This window comes from Neolamprologus brichardi, chromosome 3 (assembly GCF_056152115.1).
Source record: "Neolamprologus brichardi isolate AB-2024 chromosome 3, ASM5615211v1, whole genome shotgun sequence".
Classification (NCBI taxonomy): Eukaryota; Metazoa; Chordata; class Actinopteri; order Cichliformes; family Cichlidae; genus Neolamprologus; species Neolamprologus brichardi.
In genome coordinates, this window is record NC_142106.1 from 3,438,168 (window position 1) to 3,465,000 (window position 26,833).

A 26,833-nucleotide genomic window follows, 5' to 3' on the forward strand; every position below is an offset into this window, starting at 1 on the left:
TGCTGCACATTTTCTTCAGGGGCATTGTATTTCACAAAAACATGTTCAAATAGTACTTGAATAGAAACAAAGTTTTGTAATTAGTGGCACCGATTTAAAATTGTTCTCAATTCATTGAGAATATTATACATATTCTTTATAAAATGTTATGATTTCATATTCATCAATGATATAAATGCCACTGTAATGTTTTCTGTTTTACACTTAGAGTCTACCGCTTCTGCTTATTTGGGGTATGTATTTTTTTCTTCTTTTCTTTCATATACATTTTCCAGGAAAAATAAAACTGAAAATGCTATATCTTCTGTTTTAGAACAAAAAGAAAACGATTACAATCAATGAAATTATTGAAACTGTGGAACAGCTGAAAAAACATGGCATGCAACTGGAGGACCATGCACTTCATAAAGAGGCCCCTGGGGTCAAGTTTGCCTGACACTTGGTATTCAGAATAATAAAAATAACCGCTACAGAATTTGTGATGCATTTCTTCAGGTTAGTTCTTTTCACTTAATTTTTTTAAAAACATATTGTATTAAATTATTTAGTTAAAAATGTATGCCTGTTCTCTACAGAACTTGTCTATACCAGTCAAAGGGGATTCAGATAATGGACAAAAGCCACCAGAGCAGGTTCCATAAATAAAATTCGGTGTTTGATATCAAATATGTTGGTATACCAAATTTTAGTCAATGTGTTACTGTTGAAATTATCTCTAAACTTAATATTGTCATTTTCAACAGGAAGAACTATCAGCTGCCGCTTCTCTGTCACCGGACGTCTCCTCGCAGGTGGAAGGACAGCTGTCTCCTGAGCAGGTCAGTCATTAAAAATGCTTTCAAATAAGTTATGATTGGTGCTAGGATCATTGTTTAAATGACCACTTTATATTACATAAAAATATTTTTAAAAACACAATATACAATTAAATAAAGAATTTTATCAAATGTTGTAACATACAATGAAATTTATATTTCATGACACTTCTCAACATGAATTTTTGCTGTATATCCTGACATTAGAAACACTGGTTGTAAATATACTTAAAATACACAATTGTTTCAAGTATATTTACTGATATTATAGTAGTTATGTAACATGGATAAAACGTTTTCTCACAAAATAAATTTTTCCTCTTTTTTAGCCTAACAGCAACTCATCTGATGATGGATTCATAAGAATCAGGGTCCCACTTGAACAGACTTTTTTTTCTTGAAAAGGAAAGAATGGACTAATATAAAAAATAAGAGATCCCAAAGAGGATACAAGGGACTACAGTGGACAGATCTGATTTCAGACGGAATACGGACAGTGTTTCCATATTGTTCCCTTGCCTTCAAAAGGCACAGAGTCAAGGCTTTGGACTCAGTAAGAAAGGGCCCTTTCTTCTGGTGTCTGGGTTGCTGCAGTTTTGAGGACTGTCCAGTCACTGTAGATAATGAAGACGATCTAAAGGCAAAAGTCAATTTTCAAGGTCTCGAGTGTGTGCACAACCACTATGAACTAAGAAGAAGGCCAGTAAGAGCTCATAAGAGAGATAAAATTGGCCATGAATTGGAAAACCAATTACCTAGAGCCATGTATCTGGAAAAAATGAGCAAAATGGAAGGTAAACTGAAGTCAATTTTGATTATTTATCTAAAGGCTAAACTTTTGCCTCTTATACATCTTTTTAAATACTTTGGAATAGCATAATAATCACAAGTAATTTTAAATGTTTTATACAACATAATGTTGGGTTTTTAGATTAAAGATATGAAAGATGAGTGCACAAAATGTTCAAATCACATAATTATTCTGTTTTGTCTGTTGGCTAGGGAGTCAAGGGAAACAACCTCTTTGGGAGACATTTTAAGGAGCTCATTTCCAACACATCATTGGAGATGGATGGTGAGGCAAACCCTTACTACAGCAAGGGGCTCATGGAGCACATCAGCAAATATCTTCTTCCTTTTTCTGGATTATGGTCTGCAATAATGTTAGGTAAGCCATTTTAAAGTAGACAAGTAATTAGTTTATAAAATGAAATTACACACATCAATATTATTCTAATCTTCAAAATCCAAAGGTGACCTTGGAAGACATGGCACTGGGAAAATGTATGAGCAGTACCACAGCAAATACAATGCCTTAAGAAAGATCAAGAGACAAGTAAGACACATGATTTTTAGTATATATACATATTTGTGTGGTGTGATTGAGAAACGGCGGGTCCAGAGGAGTCATCTGTATTGCAGATCATACAACATTGCACACAACAACAATGTGTATCTTTAAAAAAAATCACATTTAATGATTTCTTAATTTGATTTTTCAGAATATTACTGAGAGTAATAAAACGCAGGGATAATGGAGAAGAGCCAGTGGGATCTGAAACATATCCGTCTACGTTCGGGAAGGCTCACCAGGCTGGATGACTTTGTTGTCCAGTATCAAATCAGTCACACAGCGCTGCTGAAGGAGTACGAAGACTCAAAAAGAAAGCTTCAAAGAAAGGTTTGCAGAATGACTGGCTGATGTCCATCAATGCTTTGCCGTTTCAAAATGGAGCATTAAAAAGAAGTCTTCTTGATGTGGTGGGATATTGAGGTGCCCCACATTGTGATTTTATAGCTTGGTGGCACTGGTGTGTCTTACTGGACATTTTTGTGTGTTTTGCTTTATTGTAAATTAAGGAAAATGTTGTCACAGCATTTCACCTGTAATTCCTAAACAATGTTCAATGACTCCTATATTTTGTTCAGAAATTTAGAGTGGACGAAGAAAAATGGAAGGAACGTCGCCAAAAAAAGAAGGAGAGATATGTAACAGTACTCCGCAAGCCCTTTCCTTTCAGGAGATCTTCAAAGACGGTATAAAATGTTGTGCAAATTCATCGTTCATTTATAAAGACAAATATTTTGCATAACATTTTTTGTATTTCTTGTACACAATATTTATATAGGTTGCTTCCTCTATGGCCCCGAGTTCCCCTGTGCAGACTGGTAGAGTTGAGGATGTTACCTTGGAAACTCCAGAATTTCAGGTAGGATTGACAACTGCTAACATAAAGGATTCATCAAAGTAATAGTAATGCCTTCTTTTTCCATAGAAGATCCTTTCCATGACACAGTAATCAGTCATGGACACGTGTATGAAGGGCAAATCTTATTTATTTACATGTTGATATTCATGTTCAATTCATTCGATGTGAACATCCAGGATTTTGGTTGACTAGTTGTAACCTTAACCTAAGTGGGAGGCACCAAAATTCAAAATGATTGCAGTGATTACATGGTCAATTTTTGGAATAACAAAATAAATAAATGTTTTCCTCAGTAGAAACTGAATGGGAACAAGCATTCAGGAACATAGTTAGAGTATGGGAACAGTAACTTTGCAAGTGTTGCCATTACAGCTTTGAGTTTATATAGTTACCAATGCTCAAGGGTGGCTGTAGCTCAGGTGGTAGAGCAGGTCATCTACTGATTTGAAGGTTGGTGATTCAATTACTGGCTTCTCCTAGTCTGCATACCAAATATCCAAGATACTAACCATAAATTGCTCTCCAGTGCATCCATCGATTGTGTGTGAATGTTAGAACACACTTAGAAAAATCTGCTTGGGTGAATGCACAAGTTGTGTAAAGCGCTTTGAGTGCTCAGAAGAGTAGAAAAGCGCTTTATAAGAACCAGTTCATTTACCATTCAAGACATGGAGTGATACATTTTGAATGAATTTTCCAAAGACATATTGTTAGTAACAGTCCATAAACCTGTGTTAGAAATAACAAAACCATGTTCAATAGCTGGTCAGATCTTATGTTAAGTGTGTTTTCCTTTAATGAGGAGGTCCTGTCTTTGTGGAAGAAAAGAGACACAGAGGTTGTGGTTTCTGTGCTTCCCTCAACAAACCATGGTACGTCCATAATTATCCGCCACAGTGATCTGCGAACCCTTCGACCACAGCTGTGGCTAACAGGCGAGGTATATCAATGATTAATTTAAGCACTCATAACCACAATAATTAGACTGTGTAATGTAATTCAATTAAAAGGACATTATCATGATTATTTATCATTAACATAATTTAAAGTATATAAATTACATAGCTTTGTGTTTATGCAAATTCTTTACGTAGGTAATTGAAGGGCTGTTTCATTGTCTGGCAAAAAAGGAGCAAAAGGGGATCTACATTATGAACCATTACACAGTGGGCTTGATTCTCTTTGGTGATCGGACACAGCTTTCTCGCCAAAGCTTGGGGAACGTAAGATGATTGTCCAATGTGCATATAATTATGTTCAAATACATTTAGAAAGAATTACTGATTGAATGCTAACAGAATTCCACAAACTGTAAGAAATACATAAATGTTTTCTGACAGGTAAACTTCGATCGGTACCATTGTCACGTTTGTTAACATTAAAAATGTACACTGGAAGTTTCTGGTAAGCAACAAGATTATAACTTTAAAGTCTGTGTATTTTTTTAATGACGATATATTAATATTGTTTTAATGATTTATCTTTGCTACAGTTCATCAATGCAGTGAATCACACTGTTTATCTCCTTGATCCTGCGCCAAGTTCATCAGAGGAGGAAGACTCTAAACTCGCTGCACGTAAATTCAGGTATTTAGGCTTTAACACATTTTGTTCTATGCAAATAGGCTTTACAAGTTAGTTTACTACAACTGCATCTTTGTAGAAGCTTGTTGTACCTGGCCCCACAATGCGTGTTTCTCTGTTGGCATCCTCTTGGCCAGGTCTCATTTGCAAAATAAATCAGTACGGTTAAATAAAAATTATCAGGTGAACAAATTATTTAGACAATAATTCTGATGCAAAAGAGCCAAACGGGACAGGCCAAAAAATAAATAAATAAAATTCTGTATAATTCTGTAAAATATCTTTTTTTAAATTAGGAAATACGACATATACCAAATTGTATTCTGCTTTGTAATAATGTGCAGTGATTACTTAAAAATGAGGAGAACCCGCCACGCAAAAACAGACTGGGTGGACATTAAATGGAAGGGAGGTGTGTTGACCCATCCAGTGCAGAAGGATGGCTTCAGCTGTGGATGGTAAGTGATGATAATATACATTTGTATATAATTTCTTACTTGTTTGCCATCATGCCATGGTCAGAAGAATATCCACATCCAGAACAGTAGCTGTAATAGATATGAATACATCTAATTCTAAATTTCACAGTATACTGCACAAATTAAGTATATGGTTAATACTTTGGTGCCCTAAGTCATGCAGATTTTGTGACATACTCTTTTTAGGATGTGCAAATATTAAGGCTGCACAGCGATTGCAGATAGTACTTATACTTATACTTTAAAGAGAGCAAGTCACAGTCGGGAATTTCAGTTCAATTCAATTTTATTTATATAGCGCCAAATCACAACAAAAGCCGCCTCAAGGCGCTTCATAGATACAGAGAAAAACCCAACAATCATATGACCCCTTATGAGCAGCACTTTGGCGACAGTGGGAAGGAAAAACTCCCTTTTAACAGGAAGAAACCTCCAGCAGAACCAGGCTCAGGGAGGGGCGGGGCCATCTGCTATGATTGGTTGGGGTGAGAGAAGGAAGACAGGATAAAGACCTGCTGTGGAAGAGAGACAGAGATTAATAACAGATATGTGTCATAAAGGCTGCACAGCGATTGCAGATAGTACTTATACTTATACTTTAAAGAGAATAAACACAGGATTCAAGTGTAGGCTTGAAATACTGCTTGGAATGGACGGTCTGAATATATATGAAAGCCTATATCAGAACAGATTTGTGACACTGTTAAAGTCTAAAAATCTTTATTACTGAAGCTCATCAGGGAAACACAAAGACTCCAGACCCTCCCACTGTCTGCACAGAGATCTGCCACAGAGAGTGGTGTTATTCCACAGATCTGATTGGTCAGTAGGTGGTGAGTTCATACCTGCTGATCTGCTGAGGTCTGACCCAGTGAACTCTGGGTCACATTTGACTGAATGTTTAGAGATTTTCATTGTTTTTCAAAGGTCTCACAGAGGACACAGACTGGGCTGGTGTTTGATTTTCCTAAAAGCTGTTTCATTCATTTCTTTTCCTTACTTTGATTTACCAGAGAGGAGATGAGTTTGTAAGAGCGTAGAAGCTCCAGCAGCATTTATAGTCTAAACACAGCTGTTTTATTCTGTTTGACACAAAGACTGAAACATTTCACAAAGAGGTCAGAGCGACTTCAGAGTTCTTTCTAAAGAGATGAGGATGCAGATGTCTGTACCTGGTCTGTGTCCAGAGGAATGTGTTTGTAATAATGAACAAACTGCAAGTACTCAGCTTCATACTTTAGAAGGCCTCAGTGATGTGGACTCTTCAGCTGATCTGTCCACGAGGAGGAGGAGACGATCTTAGAGGAGAAACAGCTACGATGGTCACACAGATTCAGCCTCACTCTGAGAAAACCAACAGACTGACAGCAGCAACTACACCTGCTCCATCAGTGATGGGAGAGACCGACAAGCGTTCATTTACAGGTCAAAGGTCAGCAACAAACCCCAGCACCTGCTGTAGATACTGATGTCAGTACTGTAGGCAAAGGTCAGAGGTCAAACTGAAGGGAAGATTTCCTAAATAGACTCACAGTAACATGTAGCTCAGAGCTAACCTCAGTGGAAACAGGATGTCTCTGCTACGACAGCTGCAGTGGAGGGTTCCACTCACAACATCTGCACACTGTGCACAGTGGAGAACAGCTGGACGCACACAGATGTGCAGCAGTGTGTGTTCCTGCTGGCAGACAGCTGTGAACAACAACATGAATCTGTCTGTGAGAGTCCAGTCACAGGTTGAGCTTCAGTTTGAGACTCTCTCCTTCCTCCTGGGTGATAAGAAGACGGTTTCATCTGGGAACGACCTCGGGCAGCACTGCTGCGTTATCTTGTTGAGATGTTGGGAAGGCCTCCAAACATGATCCACCCACGAGGCCGAAGAGCACGAAGGGGAAGGAAACGTTTATCAAAGCAGAAAAACAAAACGCCATCCTGAGAGTGCAGCCATAACTCTCCCTGTGTGAGAAGATCCTGCTCAGCTGTTGCTTAGCAGCCGTGTTTACTCTGGCATGGAAACCAGAAACTGGGCTGTGAGCTGGACTCTGACAAACAGCAGCAGCAGCGTCACCATCAGGTTTCCATAGTGCAGCAGAAGCACAACACCTAAAGTCTACCTGGAGGTGGTGCAGATTGTTTCTGTTGTTCAGCACGTGAGCTGGAAGTGTGGTAACTTTAACCTCAAGCATCAGTTGAGTCAGAGCAGCTGTGCCTCCTCCTCCATGCCCATCAGGAAACAGAATGCAGATCTGTCTTCCTGTCCTTCAGACAACTCTCCTCTGTTTGGCGTCCTATACTATATGTGCTGTTTGCTTTATCTCTTTAAGGAAGGATGAAAGAAATAAAAAAGAAACTTTTTCTCATGATGGGTTAGCTGTGGAAATATCCACCAGTTACACTCCAGTGGATGCTCAGAAAACAGCTGAGGGTTATTATCCACCAGCCTTCTTCTAGTAGCTGACCTGCTGCTGAAATCTTGAAAATCTCATTTGCACAAAATTGTCTGTCATCTATGATCCAATCAGCTTCAGTTTCTTCTGTCGTGTGACATCATCGGACCTGACAAATCTCAAGATCTGATGACAATAAACATGAAACTGATTAAGAGTTAGTGTGAAATATTTAGAAACTTTGTGACAGGACAGAGAAACTATTTTACGCTGATTATTCTTGCAGAAGTGTCCTTCACTGAGTATCCAAGCAGTCACAATAAGGGAGATATGTGTCCATGTTTGTGTCCTCGCTTCACGCCTCCACACAGATAAAGACCTGATTATAGTTTCCAGTCTGCTGGGCTCCAGGTGACATAGGCTCCATTAACAGAGTGAGAGGGTCTCTGCAGACACCCACAGGCTCAGCGTCATGACCACACTCGCCCTTAATGCTGCTCACATGTGCAAAAGCTGTTTCTTCATCCTGCAGCTCCAAAGAGCTTTGCACAGCGCACTGAAACCAGCAGCAGGTAGTTATTCAGTCTTATATTGAAATCATCACCTGGTGTTTCATTTTTATTATTATGGTTAAATAACAGAATTCTTCTTAAATTATTACATTTGTACACATCTGTGGAAATGTCTCTGGACTCTCCTCAGCAGTAGATTTACAGCTTTAAACAGAGAAACATTTATTTCCCCAGAGATTGTTAAAATAAATCCTTATTATTATCTATGGTTCCCATGGTAACAACCTTCACCTCCAAGGGTTGAATAAATGTCTTGGATCCGATCTTTAGAGATAAACACTCAGTCCCCACCAAATGAATGTAACAGAGAAATAAATGGATGACTAAATGAAACTGAACTGAAGCTGTGCTGACACACTGAGGACAGACTGGACTCTGCATGCTGCGTTTACTGTCTGCTCAGGAAAGCAGAGCACCGCTGCACACAGAAGGGTTACTGTCTGCTGTATTCATCACAAAACACTTCTATCAAAATAATTTCATTGTTCACAGTTTATTTCAAATTTTTTTATATTATCATTTCACAATAACCATTTACTGGCTCTTAAAAATTAAGAAATATAGCTGCAGTTTGAAATCAGATCATACTTATTTTATCAGACATTTGAATGTATTTCTCATGTTTTAAATTATAAATAACACTTCTTTAAAAAGGTCCCAGTCAGCTTTCAGAGAGCTCAGGCTGAGTCTGTGCAGCTGAACATGGCAGACTGCCACAGATCACCTCTGAGGAAAGACGAGGTCGTTCAGCTTCCTCATAGTTTCACACCTGTTGATGAACTTAGCCAATCACAGGACAGGAAGTGATCAGCTGACAGTGATTTGAAGCTGTCAGGGTGAGGCTGCTTCATGCAGGTGTGAAACTATGAGGAAGCTGAACGCCTCCTCTTTCCTCAGAAGTGATCTGTGGCAGTCTGCCATCATGTTTGCCTGCACACACTGAATGTGACTCACTGAAAGCTGACACAAACTCTGATTGTGTTTTTAAAGCTCACACTTTACTGGAACACACCCAGCTGTGAAAACACAAAGCTTTGTCTTCATGTGTATTTGTGCTGTTTGAACAGGACCTCCTTCCTTAGTTCAACACTTCACATGTTTTTTCTTTCGCCTCCAACCGGAGCGCTCGGGCGTGAAACTACGAGGAAAGCCGACGTCCTCCTCTTTCCTCAGAAGTGATCTGTGGCCGGCCGGACTTCATTCCACAGATGTGCTTTAACAAAGTGTGAAGCTGAACTCTGAGCTGTGACAGTGTGAGAGTGTGAGAGTGTCAGTAGATGATCAGCAGAGGAAAGTGAAGCTGCTGTGAGCTGATGTCCTGAAGGGCTTTTAAAGAGTCTCTGAGTTTGACAGGAACATGAAGATGTTTGTGGTGTTTGTGATCCTCCTGCACGGTAAGTACACCTTCCTCTCTCTGCTCTCATCATCAGCTTTTCTTTCATCTCTCTCTTTAATGTGTTGAAGTGCAGCAGGAGGAGATTTCCATCAAACACTGGATTCTGATTCAGATCAAACTAACAATCCAAAGCAGCAACTTTCAAATCTCTGGATTCTTCTTGGTGGCTTTCAGATGAGCTCATGTTACAATCAGCTGCTGTGTGTGTTGTTGTGTAGCTGAAGCTCTGACTCACATTTCATACGTGACCAAAGGAAACTTGGTGCTGTGTGACACACTTTAGACTCTCTGCTGCTGCTTTGAACTCTTCAAACTAAAGAGCCAAACTGATGACTGACTGTGCAGCTCTGACATGGCACCAAATGTCCCTGTTATCAGCTGCTGGATGGACGTTATCAGAGCTTTTTAGTCCCACACGGATCAGCAGGAGCTCCTCCTCTGTCTGCAAACAGGCTCAGCAGCTCTGATCATTGGAGTCAGCACAGAGTGTGGAGACATCTAGTGGTCGTGGAGAGAAGTGCATGTAACATGTGTGTGTTGTGTTAATCAGCATGAGTAGTTAGGGGGACGTGCCTCCCTGTGCCTGATGGGAGTCCTTGTAATTACCCAGCATGCTGTGCTGTGTTTCATTTCTAACACAGGTTTTACTGAAGAGCTTTCTGAGCTTCTTTCATTGATTGTGACCAACATACATGTTTGCTGTGGATCCACATCTGCTCTTACTGCTAATGTCATGAAGCTGTTTGAGTGGTGAGCAGTCAAAGAAGCAGGTCCTGACAGGAGCAGGTCCTGACAGGAGCAGGTCCTGACAGGAGCAGGTCCTGACAGGAGCAGGTCCTGACAGGAGCAGGTCCTGACAGGAGCAGGTCCTGACAGGAGCAGGTCCTGACAGGAGCAGGTCCTGACAGAAGCAGGTCCTGACAGAAGCAGGTCCTGACAGAAGCAGGTCCTGACAGAAGCAGGTCCTGACAGAAGCAGGTCCTGACAGGAGCAGGTCCTGACAGAAGCAGGTCCTGACAGAAGCAGGTCCTGACAGAAGCAGGTCCTGACAGAAGCAGGTCCTAACAGGAGCAGGTCCTAACAGGGACATAGCAGGATATTCCTGCCTCTAAATGAGCTGTAAGTGCACATATGAGCACAGCTGGTCTGCATGTAGTGAACACAAAGAGTCTGTGTGAGCTGAATTTACACTAGTCTGTTTGTGTTCCTGCTATTTTGGCTCTTTGACAAACTCAAATGTATTTAAGCTTAAATGAAAGTGCATTTATTAAAATGCTGTAAAATCACAGTCCTGCTGATTTTCCTTTGGTGGAGGCCAAAACTTTTTTTGGTGGACACCAAACATTTTTATCTGCAGGTGAAACTCTGCAGTGATCTGAGCGTGTACTGTTCTCTCGCATCTCTCTGAGTAATGTTGAAATGCTTGATTTTCTTGTCTGTGGTCACGAGGATCTTATCTTCCATCCCCGCTTCTGTTTCCTGCTCACAAACCTGCATCTAAACTCAGAGTCAGCAGCAGCTTCTTAGCTGTCTCTGCCCTCATAGCCTTGATCTCAGGGACTCTTAGATCATTTCAATATGTACATGGAAATCTGTCCTTGAAGGTGAAACATCAGAAATATAATGTCCTCCATGGCTCAGTGATCACAGCAGAGATATAGAAACATGTAAAGATGTAAAGCATGTAAAAATGTAAGTCTATTAGCCCCAACCAACCAACCACATGATGTCACGTCCCGTACTGACACAAGATGGCGCTAAACATGTTTATAAAATATGTCTGTGAAGGTTCTCAGTCATCCAGGTCATCGTAGTCAAAGGAGCTTGCAAAGAAAAGCGTCTGGACTTCTTTAAGTTGCTAGAAGACGTTTCACCTTCATCCGAGAAGCTTCTTCAGTTCTGAACCATGTTTATAAAACTTCACTTTAAGCACTTATTTCTTAAATCCAGCTTCACAGACAGAGTTACATCTATGAGCAGGGCTCAGTGCTGTAAATGAGCCTTTATCTGTGTCAGGTTTCATGTCCCCTTTGAGAAATAAAACAAATATCACACATTTTTATAAGAAACGGGCTTGAAAAAGTCCTCCAACATCTCATGTTTGGACTGTTGTACTTTTCTCTACTCAGCTCTCAGCCAAGTGTCCTCCAGCTCATCCACAGTTAACCTGACAGATTTTTAACAAACTGAAACAGACGAGTCCTCATCAGTCCATCCTCACAGCACAGGCAGCCTGTTAGATACAGACCTGACTTTAAACTTGTATTCATCACTTTTAAAGCCTCACATCAGCTCGTTCCTCCACTTCCTCTGGACTTCCTGCCTCTTACTTTTTTTTTCTGTGAGTTGTTAAAATGTTGAATGTTTCTGTCGTTTTGTCTCCTGCTTTCTTCACCTCAAAGTGACTCATGGAGTCTCTGTCTGTGTGTCCTCAGTTTCCCAGCATGCCTCAGCGGTGGAGTCATATGAGGGGGACTCGTTCATCCTGCCCTGTCAGTTTGCCACTTTTAGATTTGTTGACCCCTCAGTGGTGTGGAGTCGCTCCGACCTCAGTCCTCCAACCGTCCACCAGCGTCAGCTTCAAGGAGACGAACTGAAAGATCAAAACCAGCGTTACAGCGGCCGAACATCCATGAAGACTGACGCTCTGGATACTGGAAACCTGAGCCTGAACCTGACCAACCTCCAACTGTCTGACAGCGCCACCTACACCTGCTCCATCAGAGACCCTATATTTGGCTACCAGAAACTGGGAGATGTACAGCTGCAGGTCAAAGGTCAGCAACAAACACCTGCTTTAGATACATCTGACATCACTCAGATAAAACTTTATTATTTTAAAATTGTCAGAATAATCATGTTAGCTTTATGAGTAAAGGCCTCTTCATTAAATTCATTCAGCCAGAGGTCAAATGTCACAGGTCACGTTGTTCTTTGTGTTTCTCCACAGAGCGGTTTCCATCCTGGGCCAAAGCTCTCCTGGTTCTCCTGGTTCTTCTTGTGGTTTCTGGAGGTCTTCTATATTATTTCCGGCACTATTTCATGCCAGGTGAGTGTCTCCTACTACACTACCCATAATGCCGATGGTCAGCAGGTGTCTTCTGGTGGCTCCTTGACTGTGGCTCACACAAACTTGTTCCAGAAGCTGAAAGAGTTGAGAGTTACAAACAGCTGATACAGAGAGCTGAAGAGAAACTTCCAGGTTTGTTCCAGAAGTCAGAAAACCTCCTTCAGACTCAGTCATTGATCAGTGAAACAGCTCCACAACATGACTTTACTAAACAGTGTGTGTGCTTCACTGCATTGATCTGACACAGAGGCTGCATGTGGACAAGCTGTTCTTTCATTATCTGCAATTTAACCAGTTTTACTTTTTACCAAAAGTTTCACTGTGATTGGTCATGAGTTAGCAGAGGTTACAAAAAAACCCAACTAATACTCGAGAACACAGACATGTGAATAATATTGTAACTTTACAATACAATCGCGATCGTGGCTCACGAGGTTGCAGCTCATCTTGTAATCGGACGGTTGCTGATTCGAGCCCTCCGACAGTCTTAGCCATTGTGTCCTTGGGCAAAACACTTCACCTACTGGTGGTGGTCAGAGGGCCCGGTGGCGCCAGTGTCCGGCAGCCTCACCTCTGTCTGTGCGCCCCAGGTGGCTGTGGCTACAATGTAGCTGCCATCACCAGTGTGTGGATGTGTGGATGATTGGTTGTGTAAAGCGCTTTTGGGTCCTTTTACCATTTACAATGCAATGTACACCAGATCACTGTAATCCAATAAAGGTATAAAAAAAAACAATGTTAAAGAGATCTCCATGATAAGATTTGATTATACATTTATTTTATTATAGTGTCATTAATATTTATTATTTTCACACAGTGGTCACTGACATCTAATATGTGTGTGTTGGTTATAGTTATATAAAGGTTCAGGATCAATGTGATGAATTTAGAAGCAGCAAGCTTTGTGTGTGAAGAAAGCTCCTCAAACTGGAATCTATCAGATATGATTCAAATCACTGTAGTAAATTTTCTTTAATAATGTTCTAGTGTTTGTAGTATCATCATCATCATTGTTTATTTATATAGCACTTTAAAAACACACAAGGCTGACCAAAGTGCTGAACAATAGAAACATAATAGATATAATAAGAATAATAAATACGATAAAATAATAAACTTAGTGAAAAACAATAAAATACAGTAGTATATAGTAGTAAAATGTTGTGGTCTACACTGAGGTCTAACAGGATTTAACCAGGTAAAAGTCTCACTGAGATTAAAGTCCAAGAGAGACCAGCAGAGGGCAGCAGACATTACAAACAACAATATTAGTAAAGAGATAAATACAATATTCCACACAGACAAGTGAACACAAAATGTGAATGATGTGAAAAACAGATTATTACAAGAGTGTCAGACTGACTAAAAGAGCTCTCTTACTTCTTTAAAAATGACTTAAAGCAGCCAAACAGGGATTTATAGATAAAAACCAAACAGGAAAATCTACAGATATACAGAGATGGACATTTAGCAGCAGCGCACAGAACAGTGATGTACACGATTTCTACAGCCAGCAATAAAACAAAGCACAACGATGGACACTATCTAATCTGTTTTGGTACAGGATGGGTGCAGATCACTGTAATCCAATAAACACAAAAAAGTTACAGAGATGAAGTTTTTCCTCATTTGGAGAAGAATCAAGATTTATGCCCAAAATTTAAATTTTTAAATTTCAGCTTGGACCCGATCCTTTCAAACTGAGCTTTAAATGACAAATTCTGATCTATAATGATACTGAGATACTTATAAGATGTGACCATTGCAGTTTCAGCTCCTTGAATGGGTTTGTTCTTAGGAAACGTTGATAACAACTCTTTGCTGTTTAATAATAACATGAACTTGGATTTCTCTGCATTTAACACCAACTTAAGTTAAATGGGACTGAACAACATCAAAGTCTTCAGAAATTCAACTTTTTGTAAGACTGAAGGAGACAAACAATCTGTCCTCTGCATAAAGATGGAGTTTATTTATTTATCGAGAAAAGAACAGTGGTCCTAATATAAAACAACGTGGACACACTGAGTTGTAGCTGATGAGTTAAAAACAAACTCACAGCATTTACAGAGAGACCAACATTGTTTAGTCTGTTTACTAAAATGACAACTGTGTGAAAAACCTTCAATAAGTCAAAACAAAGAGCAGCTCATCAATGATGTCGTTCACCACTTCAACAGCAGCAGTTATTGGGCTGTTTTCTGAATCCTGACTGATGCTGAGTGTAAGGAAGAGGACTCCCTTACTATATTTATTTATATTATCTGTATAGCACTTTAGAGCCCACCTTTCACTTTATTAAAAGCACCTTATCAAGCACTTTACTTAGCATTGCACTTTAAGCATGGATTTGCACACAAGAATTTTAATTATTTATTTACTATTTATTGGGAATTTTAAAATCAGTTGGTAGCCCTGTTTCAGATCCTGCACAGCTGCTCCTCATCAAGGAATGTGGTTGTTGTCTGTCAGGAGAGAAGAAGGGTGATTGAGATTGTGATTAAGGTTTACCAGTAAGGAAAACTAATGCAAATGTGTGTGAAATCTAGGGATAAAAGTGGTGCAAATAAGTGTAAGATAATGATTACTCACCTTTCTTGCCTGTGTCCTCTTCAAGGTGTTTGGGCAAATGTTTCCCCGGGGGTCCAGACACATTTTAAAGGTTCCGGGAGAGACCATTGGTAGAGAGAGGGTGGTGAATCTTGTTGTGTTTGGGTTTCTGGGTTTTTGTAATATTGGGTTTGGTGTAACATTAAAGTGTGAACTATTTATTAATATGAAAATGTGAAATGTATTTGTGTATTTATTTATTCTAATTGATATATTGTATACTGTGGTGGAAGGTTGGGATTTAATAATTTACCTGAGAGTGGAATAATGGTTAAGTCTGTGACAGCTGAACATATTTAAGGCTGCCGGTTGTCATTAGAGGTGGATTTTGTGCTGTGAAGAAGCTCGACGAGTTAATTGTTGTAAGGAGAGCTGTATAGCAAATAAATACTTTTGTTCCACTACACTGGCCTTGGTCCATCTCACTGTGTTTCCAGCTGCTAAGGGCCGCTGTTACACTGAGAAAGAGTTACATTTTTGTACAGAACATTTTTTAGTTGTTTACTAATAAGATTTTTGTAAACTTTCACTAAACACACATAATTTAGATTCAGGCCTGTAGTTATGAACATCTGAAGGATCAACTCTTTTCAAAGGGAGAACATGGATAGGTTTCCATAGATCTCACTGTTCAAAAGCTGAAATTAAAAATATAAGTTAGAGGTAAGGATGGAGTTGATCTGGTCCTGCAGATTTGGATCCAACAGATTTAAGGTCCTGTGGACCTCCAGGACATTCAGAGAGAAAAGCTGAAGGACTGAAGCACAGACTGAGTTTGAGTGGTTACAGAGAGCCTCCTGTTCATTAAGCTGTTTGAAATCTGATGTAAAGATTCACGTAAAGACCCGAAGAAACAAAATGTTCATTAAAGCAGTTCAAAATATCAAATTATTAGTAAAGTACGTCAGTCTTTTAGCAGCCATTTTGGTGGATATATCCTTAAGATTTTATTATTATCCTAATTTTTAGGTGTTTTTTTTGTTTGTTTGTTAGGATCATTCAGATGTTTAGTGGTTTTTGAGTGTTAGAAAAAAAGGGTCTAAAAATCAAACAGTCTGCCTCAGATTTAGTTTCTCTGGTCTGAGCTCAGACAGCATCTCTTTGTTTGAGGAGGCTGGACAGCTGAGGAGAAACCCCAGCATTGTTTCTGTGGTTTACTCTAAATTTAATGATGGACACATGTTTATTATCAAAACATCATTAAAGTATTTCCATCCCAGCTCCTCATCAGTAAAGAGGTTGATTCTGTTTCAGCTGTCGTATGAAGTTTTTTACAAAAATTTCATGAGAATTTGCATAATTAAGATTAAGAAACTGTTCCTTCAGTCGGCTGGTTTCAGTCATTATGCAAATGTACTGTTTATAAGATTGGGGAAACCTGCAGTCAGCTGAGACTGAAGAAGTCACCTGGATGAGTGACGAAACGTTTCTCCCACAAAATGCTGCGTCCAGATGAACAGAATCAACTTTTGGAGATTTACTTTTAATTCTTAAAATCTCGTTTAAAAACGATTTGAGGATTTTGGGAGCTTCAGCTGTCTGACTGCAGCGATCACACAGTGATATCGCTTGAAAAAAACAACAAGGGTGTGTTAATTATAAATAAATAAATAAATATGATTTATTTTTATGTACAGGTCCAGGATCAATGTGATGAATTTAGAAACAGTAAATAGAGGCCATACAGGCCTTTATATCTTTAAGACATGCTTGTTACTGATTTAACTGTGTTAATGGTAAAAATTAAATGTGTATCATCTGCAAATGATACAAATCTATGAATAACTTTTTTTGTAGAGAAAACTGGAATCTATCAGATGTGATTCAAACCACTGCAGTGAATTTCCTTTAATAACTCTGGTGTGTTCTAGTGTTTGTAGGAAAATGTTGTGGTCTACACTGAGGTCTAACAGGACAAGCACAGAAATAAGTCCTCTGTAACAGGTCATAAGGAGAACATTAGTAACTTCACTACAGCTCATGTTGTGCTTTGTTGTCCTCTCAGTCACCTGGGTGGAGGTGGATTCAGGGGTGGAGTCTGTCCAGCTGATCTGCAAAACCACAGTTTGTCTGCCTAAAGATGCTAAAGTGGAGTGGAAGGACAAAAACAACAGGAAGGTCCACGTGTATGAGAACGGCTCTGACCAGCCTGAAGAACAGGACGATAAATACAAGAACCGAACAAAGATGAAGAGAAACTTACTGGAACCTGGAGACCTCAGTCTGACCCTGAAACACCCCACAGATGGAGACAACTCCACCTACACCTGCACCGTCTACAGCAGGGAGGGAAACATGCTGATGAAGAAACAAGCGAATCTCACTGTCAGAGGTCAGTGCTGTAGATACAGGTCAAAGGTCAGAGGTCAGACTCATGATGGTGGTTCAGTCTCAGTGGGCTCCATCCAATAATGTTACAGTGTTAGCATGTCTGATGTTTGTGGCTGTTTTGATTTTTATTTGATTTCCACTCAAATGTAAAAGCTTCAGCAGATGAACTGTAGGAGCAAAGTTCATGTGTGAGACTTCATCTGAAAGGTAACATCTTCTAGTTTCTGAACATGTGTTTGTTTAGCATGTGGCTAAAACACAGGCTAAGCTAAGTCAGTTCAAATCTCAGTAAAAACCTTCTTTGGTCCTCATCTATAATCAGTCATATCTGAGTCACAATAACTAGAAGATGATTTCTAGCAGAAGTGTGAACATCTCCACATCCTTTCTCCATGTTATCATCCAAAGCTGTGTGAAGTTTCAGAGCTCTGCAGCTAACAGAGACTTTCAGTTTGCTGCTCTCTTCCTCTGACAGCTCCATTCTTAGGGAGCGTTAGTTCTCTGTTTCACTTTATTCCACTTATTCAGTCTGATGTTCTCTGATCTGTTTCTCTTGTTTAGTGTCTTCAATGCTGCCAGTGCCTCTCTTTGCTTTAACCAACCTTTCTCTTTATTTCTGAGCTTTTTAAGGACTTTAACTGATGCATCAACCTTTGAAAATGGAAAGAAATCAGTCAGATTCATGGCTGCATCAAAGTGTCACATGTAGTTCTCCCACATCAGCTGGATTATATCTATAGCAGCAAACAGACTGAAAGCTGTGGACAGTTTCTGTGGCTGGATTATTTCACATGTGTTCATCGCTAAGCCAGTTCATTTATTTGCAAACAAGTATCCTGTGCTTACGCGTAATTTTCAGCAACAAGTCAGGTTTCTGCAGGAAACAATGAAACAAGTACCCTGAACCTCCTGGGCTGTGGGCCGTGTCATGGAGTCTTAATCTGGTTTAACTTTCAGGTATTTTATAGGAAAGATGCAAATTGTCTGTGAATCATTTTCAGTATCGTAGCAGCCGAAGTCATTACTGAGTAAGTTCTGCTTCAGTCATTTTCTGCATAATGGAAGTTTCACTGTTCAGCTGTCTTTACATGTTACCTATAAAATGAACACAGTGATGAACACACTGATACTTTGATCCGTACGATCAAACTGTGGAGAGCACAGGCATCATGTGATCTTATAAACACGGAGACGAGCTGAGCTGTTCATTCAACTTAAAACAGAAGAACATGAAACAATCCATAACTCTTCAAACATGAGCTTCAACAATCCATCAGCATCCAAAACAACACTTACACTCAGAACAAGTTTCTTTTCTGTTCACTTTGTAAAATGTCTTTTACTTTGTGAGCAAGAGTCCAAAAACTTGCTCAGACTGTCAGCAGATTTTCACAGAGTCGTCCCAACTAGTAGAAAAGCACCAAAGCTTTCAGCTTCTCCAGTGATCTCCACCTGTACAGACACACATGGAGGTTTTCAACACTCATTAATACATTTGGCCCTCTTACTGTTAGGACAAATACTTCATTTAGGTTTGATGAACGTCGGCCTAAATCCACCTCCCACCAGCAGGAACTGAATAAGCAGTTATAGATGTAAATAAATCTGTTTCTTTATCATCTGGAGACCCAAAAAGTCGAACGTACAGAGCTAAAATCATGTGTTTATTTTTGGCTTTTACAAACAAGCCATTACTACCACACTTCCTGACCTTCTCTGTACATCTGAAGTGCTTGTTCTTGTCATGAAGCTGCTGCTCACACGTCACTCTTCCACCTTCTCAACACCCTCTTTACATGTCAGTACATTTACACCTCTATCTGTCATCACACTAACCTGCTGTAATCCTTTCAGCTGGAGCTTCTTTGTAGACACGTCCCTACATTGCAGCCTGATTACAATGCAGACAGTCGGCTACAGTGTGGCTGGGTTTCCTTTCTTAGCGTCCTTTGCTATAAAATACCAGGATGTTAGGCTAAGGCTGAGTCGCTCCATAATATGAGCCGCGGCCCGGAAAGTACAAAGATGGAATATTGTTTGTTGTTCTGGAGATTTCCCATGAAATAACCCAGCACTTAAAATGACTGACGCTGTACTTAAATGTACTTACAGTGTAATTATTGTATTCTTTCTGTACAAAACCTACTTGTTACACAAACTTACAGGTAACTACAGGCTACTTGAGCCTTATTTGCAGGTCGTGTTATAAAGTGTTACTGAAACAGCTGCTGACCAAAGTGATGCACATTTAAATGAGTCAAAGTCCTGAAATAATTCAACAGATTAAAAACAAACATAAAATGAGAAACCATGAGTGAAACAAACAGTATGGTGGTGCTGATCATTGTTGCCTCACAGCAACAAGTTCCTGAGGTCATTTCCACCACCTGAGTGGGGCCTTTCCCCCGACACTCCTCTCTGTGTGCTGGGATAAGGAGAAGAGGAAGAGGATGGAGGGTGTTGAAGGTCTCTAATGTTGCGTGGGTCTTTGTTCCACAGTTTAGGAGCAGCTGCAAAGCCCTGATCTCCTCTGTGTTTGAACCTGATCTGGAGACAGTGAGAACCAATAACTGAGGGCAAAATAAGGACACTGAAACTAAAAGCAGTCTACAGGGACGACTTTATGTTAAAAACACCAAAGCATGAAGCAGTGGTGCAGCTGACTCACACAGACTCTCCTCCACACTGTCCTCAGTTATAAAGTGCTTTACAAACACAAACATTATGACTAACAGCTGGATTTTCCTGTTTCAGTGCAGCGAACTAACAATGAGCCAACAAGGCCTCACGTAACATCAGTCAGTGAGAGTTTCACTGTTGCAGCAGCTCTGTTCACTCACACTTATTAATATTAATGCTCATTACAAATGTTACAGCAGCTGATGCACAAATCTTTGTCTGTGTTAATAAAGTTGGATCAGTTCAAACAGTTTGTTGCTCTGCACTTGAAAGCAGCAGTTTTTCTAATGCACCACCTTCATGTTTCCTTCATATTTGAATCCCCCTGTAGATACTGACAGGTAACCATGTCACACAGAGCTCAAGCCTTTGAATCCAGCTGTGATTGTTGATTTTCTATTGAATGGACTTTTTCAAATCCAGCTGTAGGCCTGTGTTTGTGAGCTCATTAACAGCTGTTTATTTAGAGATACGTGGTCCTCACAGCACAGCCACTACAAACATATGATTTGATAGAATATGATGCATTACTGCAGATTCAACACAATAGAAAGGATTTGAAATGAGCTCAGCCTTAAACATGTGCAGCAGTAATATTGATCCATAGAACACTGATGGGAACATTGTTCTGCACAATAAGTACTTTGACTTTTCATACTTTATGTACAATTTGCCAGTACTGCAGTTTTGTGTGTAGTGAGGTGTTTTCATGGTGTTTTCTTGGTGCTTTTACTAAAGGAACGCTTCTATCAAATTCTTCCAAATGTTGTCAAACTGAGCTGTGTGATGAAGTGAGTGTGACAGAAACACTCAGACTGTGTTTCTCTGCTTCATCAAGTCAAATCTGGTCCTCAGAGACTGAATAAAGTCCTGTCCCACTAACAGCAGCTCCAACAGTCTGTTCACTGCTTTCTTCCTGTCAGTCTTCATCTTTCTGCTGCGTCTCCTCTTCACACTGACCACTTTCTATCTAACAGTGAGCTCCCAGTGAAGCAGCAGCATTCAGCCTGTTAGAGTCAACACAAATGTCTCCATCCAAGCTCATGTTGTGCTTTGTTGTCCTCTCAGTGCCCCAGGTGGAGGTGGATTCAGAGGTGGAGTCTGTCCAGCTGCCCTTCAACACCACACTTCACCTGCCTGAAGACGCTAAAGTGGAGTGGATGGACAATTACATCTACAACAGGAAGGTCCACGTGTATGAGAACGTCTCTGACCAGCCTGAAGAACAGCACCAGTTTTACAGAGACGGAACGAAGATGAATGAAGACCTGCTGAAAACTGGAGACCTCAGTCTGACCCTGAAATACCCCACAGATGGAGACAACTACACCTACACCTGCACCGTCTACAGCAGGGAGGGAAACATCCTGCTGAAGAAACAAGTGGAGCTGAAAGTCAGAGGTCAGTGCTGTAGATACAGGTCAAAGGTCAGAGGTCATGAAGGAGTTTATTCTCTAAAAGCTTTTAGTTTGAATCTATTTTCAGTTCATTCAAATAAAATAAATTCTTTGATGTTTTGATCTAAAAGCCAAAAATGTCAGGCGGAGCAACTGTGTGTTTAAATGAACAGACTAAGAAGACCATTAAAATGATCCTAACTTCAAAATAAAAGCCTCTGGCATGAGTTGAGTTTGGATCAAATCAATAGTTTTGTTAGTTTAGTCCAAATCAGTGTAAATGTATAAATATCAATAGTTTTAAAGCTGCTGAGATCATTCAAACACTTTGATCCAGTCATTTGGATGTTGTCACATGTCAGGGTGGAGCAGCCATAAATATGAGGCTTTTATTGTGAAAATGCTGAGTGTGATGATCCAGAGGAGCCCATGGGGTGTTTGTGGCTGGATGCAAAGGTTTGTAGCTCTCCTTGTAAAGAGAAAGAGCTTGAAGCTACAGAGGAGCGTCTGCAGAAGAAGACAGGGGAAAGAGGAAGAAGCTGAGGCCGCTGGAGAAAAGACAGGAAAAGGAAATGAGCTTTATTTGTTGGAGGCCGTTTGTTCATCACACTGAAATATTCCCACTTTAGAGACAGGAAACAAAGTGAAGTGTGGATTGATGTTTGTCTCCATGATTTGGGCCCTGGAAGCATTTCTTCATCTCCCACTTTAAGACATATTAATGTCAGCCTCACACGTCCCACAGTGGACAGATTTCTATTTCTAGATGATCTTTGGAGGATTTTCATGTGTTTCTCTGCTGTCACAGCTCTTTGTGATATTTGAGCGCAGCTGTAATGTTTGTGTGGTTAAAGCCACCAGACTCCACTGACAAAAACTCTCATTTTAGCCGGAGAACACGGGGCTGCTGTGGGACTTTGTGTTTGCAAAGATTTCTATTGGAGGCATGTTTGCCTTTATTATATAGGTGCAGAGAGTAGACAGGAAAGTGGGGAGAGAGTGAGGGACACACAGGCACCTGTAGTAAGCCCCGCCTTCAGCCCACCTGCTCAGCCAGGTGAGCTATAGCGCTGCTTTAACATGTTGGTGTGATTGAGAGTGAATGAAAGTGAGTGATGGAGGCAGCAGGAAACTAACAGGCTGTTTGTTCTGAGAGGTCACATGACAGTTTTTCTCAGTCTGATGGATTTGATGAGACCATGAGAGCGGCTTCAGTTCCTCATCAGAAAGAGTTTGACAGAAGCTCCTCCCTCTATACCCCAGTAGACTTCTATTAGACTGCTCCAGATTCCTGAGAGTTCACACAGAAAACTTTACAAACAGCCAAAGAAACACTATTGAAAAGCTTCAGGATCACAAAGAGCTCTTTCATAGCACATATGAGCCATTAAGAAGTGCACATTTGTGTTTTCCACAGTCCATCATCCAATAATATCAAAGGACAAACTGTGAGGGAAAAAGCCTTCAGCTCTTTTTGAATGAAGCAAAAAGACTTTGGTCCTGAGAGATGGTTCAAAACACAATTCAGACCTACCAAAGTATTATTTGTGCCAAACACATGAAGCCTTCAACTTTGTATTTGTCCAGTCAGTGTGGCAATAGAAGTCACTGTGAGGATTTTCAATGTGCTATCAAAGAGCATCCAAACAATCAGGTGAGAATGAAGAGAATTAGTGTGGATGGACAGAAAATCCATATCCAGTGTGATTTAGGAGCAGTTCATATATAATGAGTGAAATGAAAGAAGAGCACAGACAGTAAGAACATGAGTGAGCAGACATTTTGGAGCTGCTGATCCACACAGGGCTGGATGGAAGGAGTGGGAGTCCATGATGGCTCAAAGTCTCTGATGCTAACTGTTCCTGAGCCTCTCCCCCTGCCTCCTCTTTGGATCTTCTCCTCCTCTTCTTCCACCACTGCTCTCTCCTCCCTCATCTCCTCCTCAGCTGAACTGAAGTCAGGGCTGTAACATGAGGAAACGTGCAGAAATGACTGAGTCAGCATGTTGTTGAAGTGAGTTGAGTGATGGTGAGCAGATCAGATGTGCGAGCCTCCCTTTAGAGAAAAGCAGATCTTCTCCAGAGTTTCCCACCTCATGTTTTCCTGTGTCACAGCTGATTGTCAAATCCTGGCTGTCACTAAATGAGTGGTCCAAAGGTGGAAGGAGGAGCACAGTTAGATGGTTCACCTCCTAACCTGTGAAATCAATCAGCTGAATGAAAAACACTGTGATCCTATGAGCTGCTATCAGGGCTGCTCCATTCTCAGGATTCTCATCTGGATGATTGAAGCAGATTATTGATGAAGTCAGCAAACAGCTTTCAAAATGGCTCTTTTTCCAGGGGAACTCCCTGAAATGTAAATCTCATGGAAATGAAGAAGAAGTCAAAGGCGTGGTTAGGCCCAGACTTGTGGCTGTTTGCAATGTAAAGCCCATGTTGCAGGCAGCTGCTGCTCCTTACTGGCCCACAGTCTCCACTGATGGATGTGTCAGCTCACTTGTACTGTAGCCACGGGAAGAGCGATGGAGAGGTGAAGCTGACAACCAGAGGTGTAGTGCTATTTGTTGAAGCAGCCCAGCGCACCGTGTGCCATGGAAGCACAAGTTTCCAGAGATGATTGGACTGTGAGCAGAAATGATCCATGTTGGACTGAATTTAAGAACAGATCATAAAGTCCTCTGTGTGCCCAGCCCGTCTGTCTGAGCATCTTCATCAGTGTGCAGCTGATCTACAGCTAATGTGCTGATTGATGAGCAGCCTGTTCATGGTGATGATGAGAAACAGATTGGATTCAAAGCACAAATGAGTGTGTGAAAAAGGAGCAGCAGCCATGATAGAGCGAGTCATCTGCTGACAGAAATAGTGGAGTGAAGGATTTGTGCAGCGTTTCTCTGTGAAAACAGCTGATTCAGATCAATGAGAGGAGGATGAAGGAGAAGCAGCATGTTTCTGATAGAAGGATCACTGCTGTGCTACAAACTGCTGGGACTGTGTGTGAATGTGTGACGGCTCAGCTGGAGGCAGGATTGGTCCAGAGGAGAGCTGCTTTATTCCAGACTAACTCTTCTAGAAAGCTGAAATCTGTGTGGAACAGCTGACCTGTACCATGTGGAAAAGAACAGCAACACGATTCAGCGTCAGATCCCGACACATCCACGGATTCATCCCGTTACAGGAACTGTGCCACACGTGGCCTCTGTTTGTTCTGCATGTGATGCTGCAGGGATTTCTTCAAGTCACTATAATATAGTGTCAGATGGACACATGAAGCTAACACGGCACATCTTTGTGAGTCTGCAGCATGTTGACACACATGTCAGTGTTGTACAGATCTGAGAGCAGCACAAACAAACTCCATCAAAGTGATTTGTGCTGTTGCAGAGCTGTGTGACTGCATTTGTCTTCATTATGGACACATTTCTACAAATGGGACTAAACATGTGACCCTCTGCACATCCGTGGCTCAACAGTGCACCCATTGGCTGGATGCAGCTTGTATTGTGGCTCCTCCCCCTTAGCTTCAGGTCAGTTTAGCTGTGTTTCCTCCAAATCCCAGAATTCCTGAGGAGCAGGAATATGTGTGGCTGGGCTCTAAACACTCAGGGTGAGGACTGAGTGAAGAGCTACAGGACAGAGCCAAAGTTTCAGCACTGCGCTCACAGCTTTGAGACGTCCAACTGGTCCTGATAACATCTCCCCTCTCGTTCCACATACATGAAGACTGCTAGAAGCAGCTATCAGCCACATCAGGCTCACATCATGCTTGGTATTAAACATGCTGCAGTCTGCAGTAAACTCCCTGCCACAAAGCTTTGAGTGCTCTGAAAGGGAATCTCCTCCAAATGCACCTGTAACAAGGTGACCTGCAGAAATAACTGTGTCCACGGGCAGAGTCACTAACACTCTGCACCACAGCTAAACCTGCTTTGGAGCTAAAAAGCTGCTGTCAGGGTTTCCTGCAGAGCTTCACAGGAAATGTGGAGACTGAAAGCTGTGGACAGTTTCTGTGGCTGGATTATTTCATATGTGTTTAGAGGAGTTTCACTTTCAAAGTTTGGAGTAAAGTGTTGAAATAAATCAGGTCTGTGACGCACACTTTACTGCAGATTGTTCTCAATGGAACACAAAAAGCAATCAAAATGTGATTGATCCTGATGTGCTTGTTGCTTCTAGCAGTGTTCATGTATTTGCACAGAGAGGGGGAGATGTTATCAGAGTGTGTAAGTGATCAGATCTGATGCTGAATCATGTTCATGTACAGTCAGCTGATCCTCACAGTTCAGTTTGTAATCATGCAGCTCTCCTCTGATAAATCCTGAGCTGCACCTGAGTGTCAGTCCTCAGGACCTCACACAGTCCCAGCTGTTTGAAACCAATGAATTTACTGCACTGAGGAACTCAAATGAGTCAGTGAGATCATCAACATGGATCTTAAAATCAGCAGCTCAGATCATGTGATCACACATAAGAACCATGGAGCAGGAAACATCTGAGAGTTCAGCTCCAACTCTGATGGAGTCTTAGGAGGGTGGAGATACCTGCACAGATAGGAGCTGTTTCACTCTTTAACAAGCAGCACCTCCAAACTACACCCTTCATCCACCTTAATAGGGGAGCATTTGAAGCCAAAGCTCCACCCACCCAGCCACTTTCTCTGGGCTGACTGAAACAATCATATGTGGGGTCAGAGTTCACAGACTAGACAGTCCTCTCCAGATTTCATCCTGTTTCTGTTCAAAACATCCAATCAAGCTGATGGGAAGTTGTAAAATCAGAATAAAAGCCTGACTATTCAGAGCTCCAACATTAAGAAGAGCAAAGTGAACCAAGGTGGATGGAGGCAGCAGAGAAACTGTAGGGTGGAGCTGAATGCTTCATCAATGGGATGATGCAGCAGATTTTCTCCACCTTGCACAAACTGTCCTGTTAGTTATCATGACTGGAACATCCAAAATGTCTCCAGAGGCTCCGAGTCCAGCTGAACATGTATTAGTGTTTAGAGTGGAACTGAGATGGTAGGGACTAGGACCTGGGGGACGTCAGTCAGTGACGGAGCGGTCAGCAGGTGTGGGCAGGTGTGGACAGGTGCTTGATGGAGTGTTTCCTGCTGGACTCCATATGATATGTTAGCAGAGAGGATCTGGCTCCTGATTGGTTGAAGTGGAGCCCATCTGCTGCAGAAAGATGCCTCCTGTCCCAGAAAACATTGAAGTTGTCTCTAAAGCCCAGGCTGTGGGAGTCACACACAGAGGAGAGCCAGGTGTGGAGGCCGAGCAGGACCCAAACGCCCCACGGCCACAG

At 41.1% G+C, this 26,833-nt stretch overlaps 2 protein-coding genes across 11 annotated transcripts in view; both read left to right on the plus strand.

Annotated features, from left to right (window-relative positions):
• LOC148103145 (butyrophilin-like protein 2) overlaps window positions 1-26,833 on the plus strand; it is a 100,499-nt gene that overhangs the window by 70,515 nt on the left and 3,151 nt on the right. For 2 of the 5 annotated variants that reach the window (XM_087838474.1, XM_087838476.1), the window contains 2 exons: window positions 17,129-17,455; window positions 21,202-21,534. In XM_087838474.1, coding sequence (XP_087694600.1) covers window positions 17,129-17,455; window positions 21,202-21,534 — 660 coding nt within the window. Of the gene's footprint in view, window positions 1-9,064; window positions 9,442-11,878; window positions 12,222-12,385; window positions 12,493-17,128; window positions 17,456-21,201; window positions 21,535-26,833 lie in introns of those variants that run through there. The other 3 variants (XM_087838480.1, XM_087838478.1, XM_087838483.1) reach the window with 3 other exon arrangements.
• Window positions 762-8,698, plus strand: LOC148103146 (uncharacterized). 6 transcript variants are annotated; one of them, XR_015718549.1, is made up of 13 exons: window positions 762-818; window positions 1,145-1,609; window positions 1,818-1,983; window positions 2,069-2,151; window positions 2,318-2,496; window positions 2,745-2,852; window positions 2,945-3,025; window positions 3,828-3,965; window positions 4,120-4,248; window positions 4,366-4,429; window positions 4,518-4,612; window positions 4,954-5,067; window positions 7,847-8,698. XR_015718549.1 is itself a non-coding variant. In XM_087838659.1 (10 exons), coding segments are annotated over exons 5-10 (546 nt in total). In that variant the 5' UTR covers window positions 762-818; window positions 1,145-1,609; window positions 1,818-1,983; window positions 2,069-2,151; window positions 2,318-2,349; the 3' UTR covers window positions 7,848-8,698. The 6 variants fall into 6 exon arrangements, 4 of the variants coding, with proteins under 4 accessions (XP_087694785.1, XP_087694786.1, XP_087694783.1 ...); XR_015718548.1 differs by lacking the exon at window positions 7,847-8,698 and having other exon boundaries at window positions 4,954-5,436; XM_087838659.1 differs by lacking the exons at window positions 3,828-3,965; window positions 4,120-4,248; window positions 4,366-4,429.

Coding starts and splice junctions, on each gene's coding strand:
- LOC148103146 (XM_087838660.1), top strand. CDS start 2,350: ATGGAGAAGAGCCAGTGGGATCTGAAACATATCCGTCTACGTTCGGGA. Junction 2,497..2,744: donor AAAGAAAGCTTCAAAGAAAG/GTTTGCAGAATG, acceptor TATTTTGTTCAG/AAATTTAGAGTGGACGAAGA. Junction 3,026..3,827: donor TGGAAACTCCAGAATTTCAG/GTAGGATTGACA, acceptor TCCTTTAATGAG/GAGGTCCTGTCTTTGTGGAA.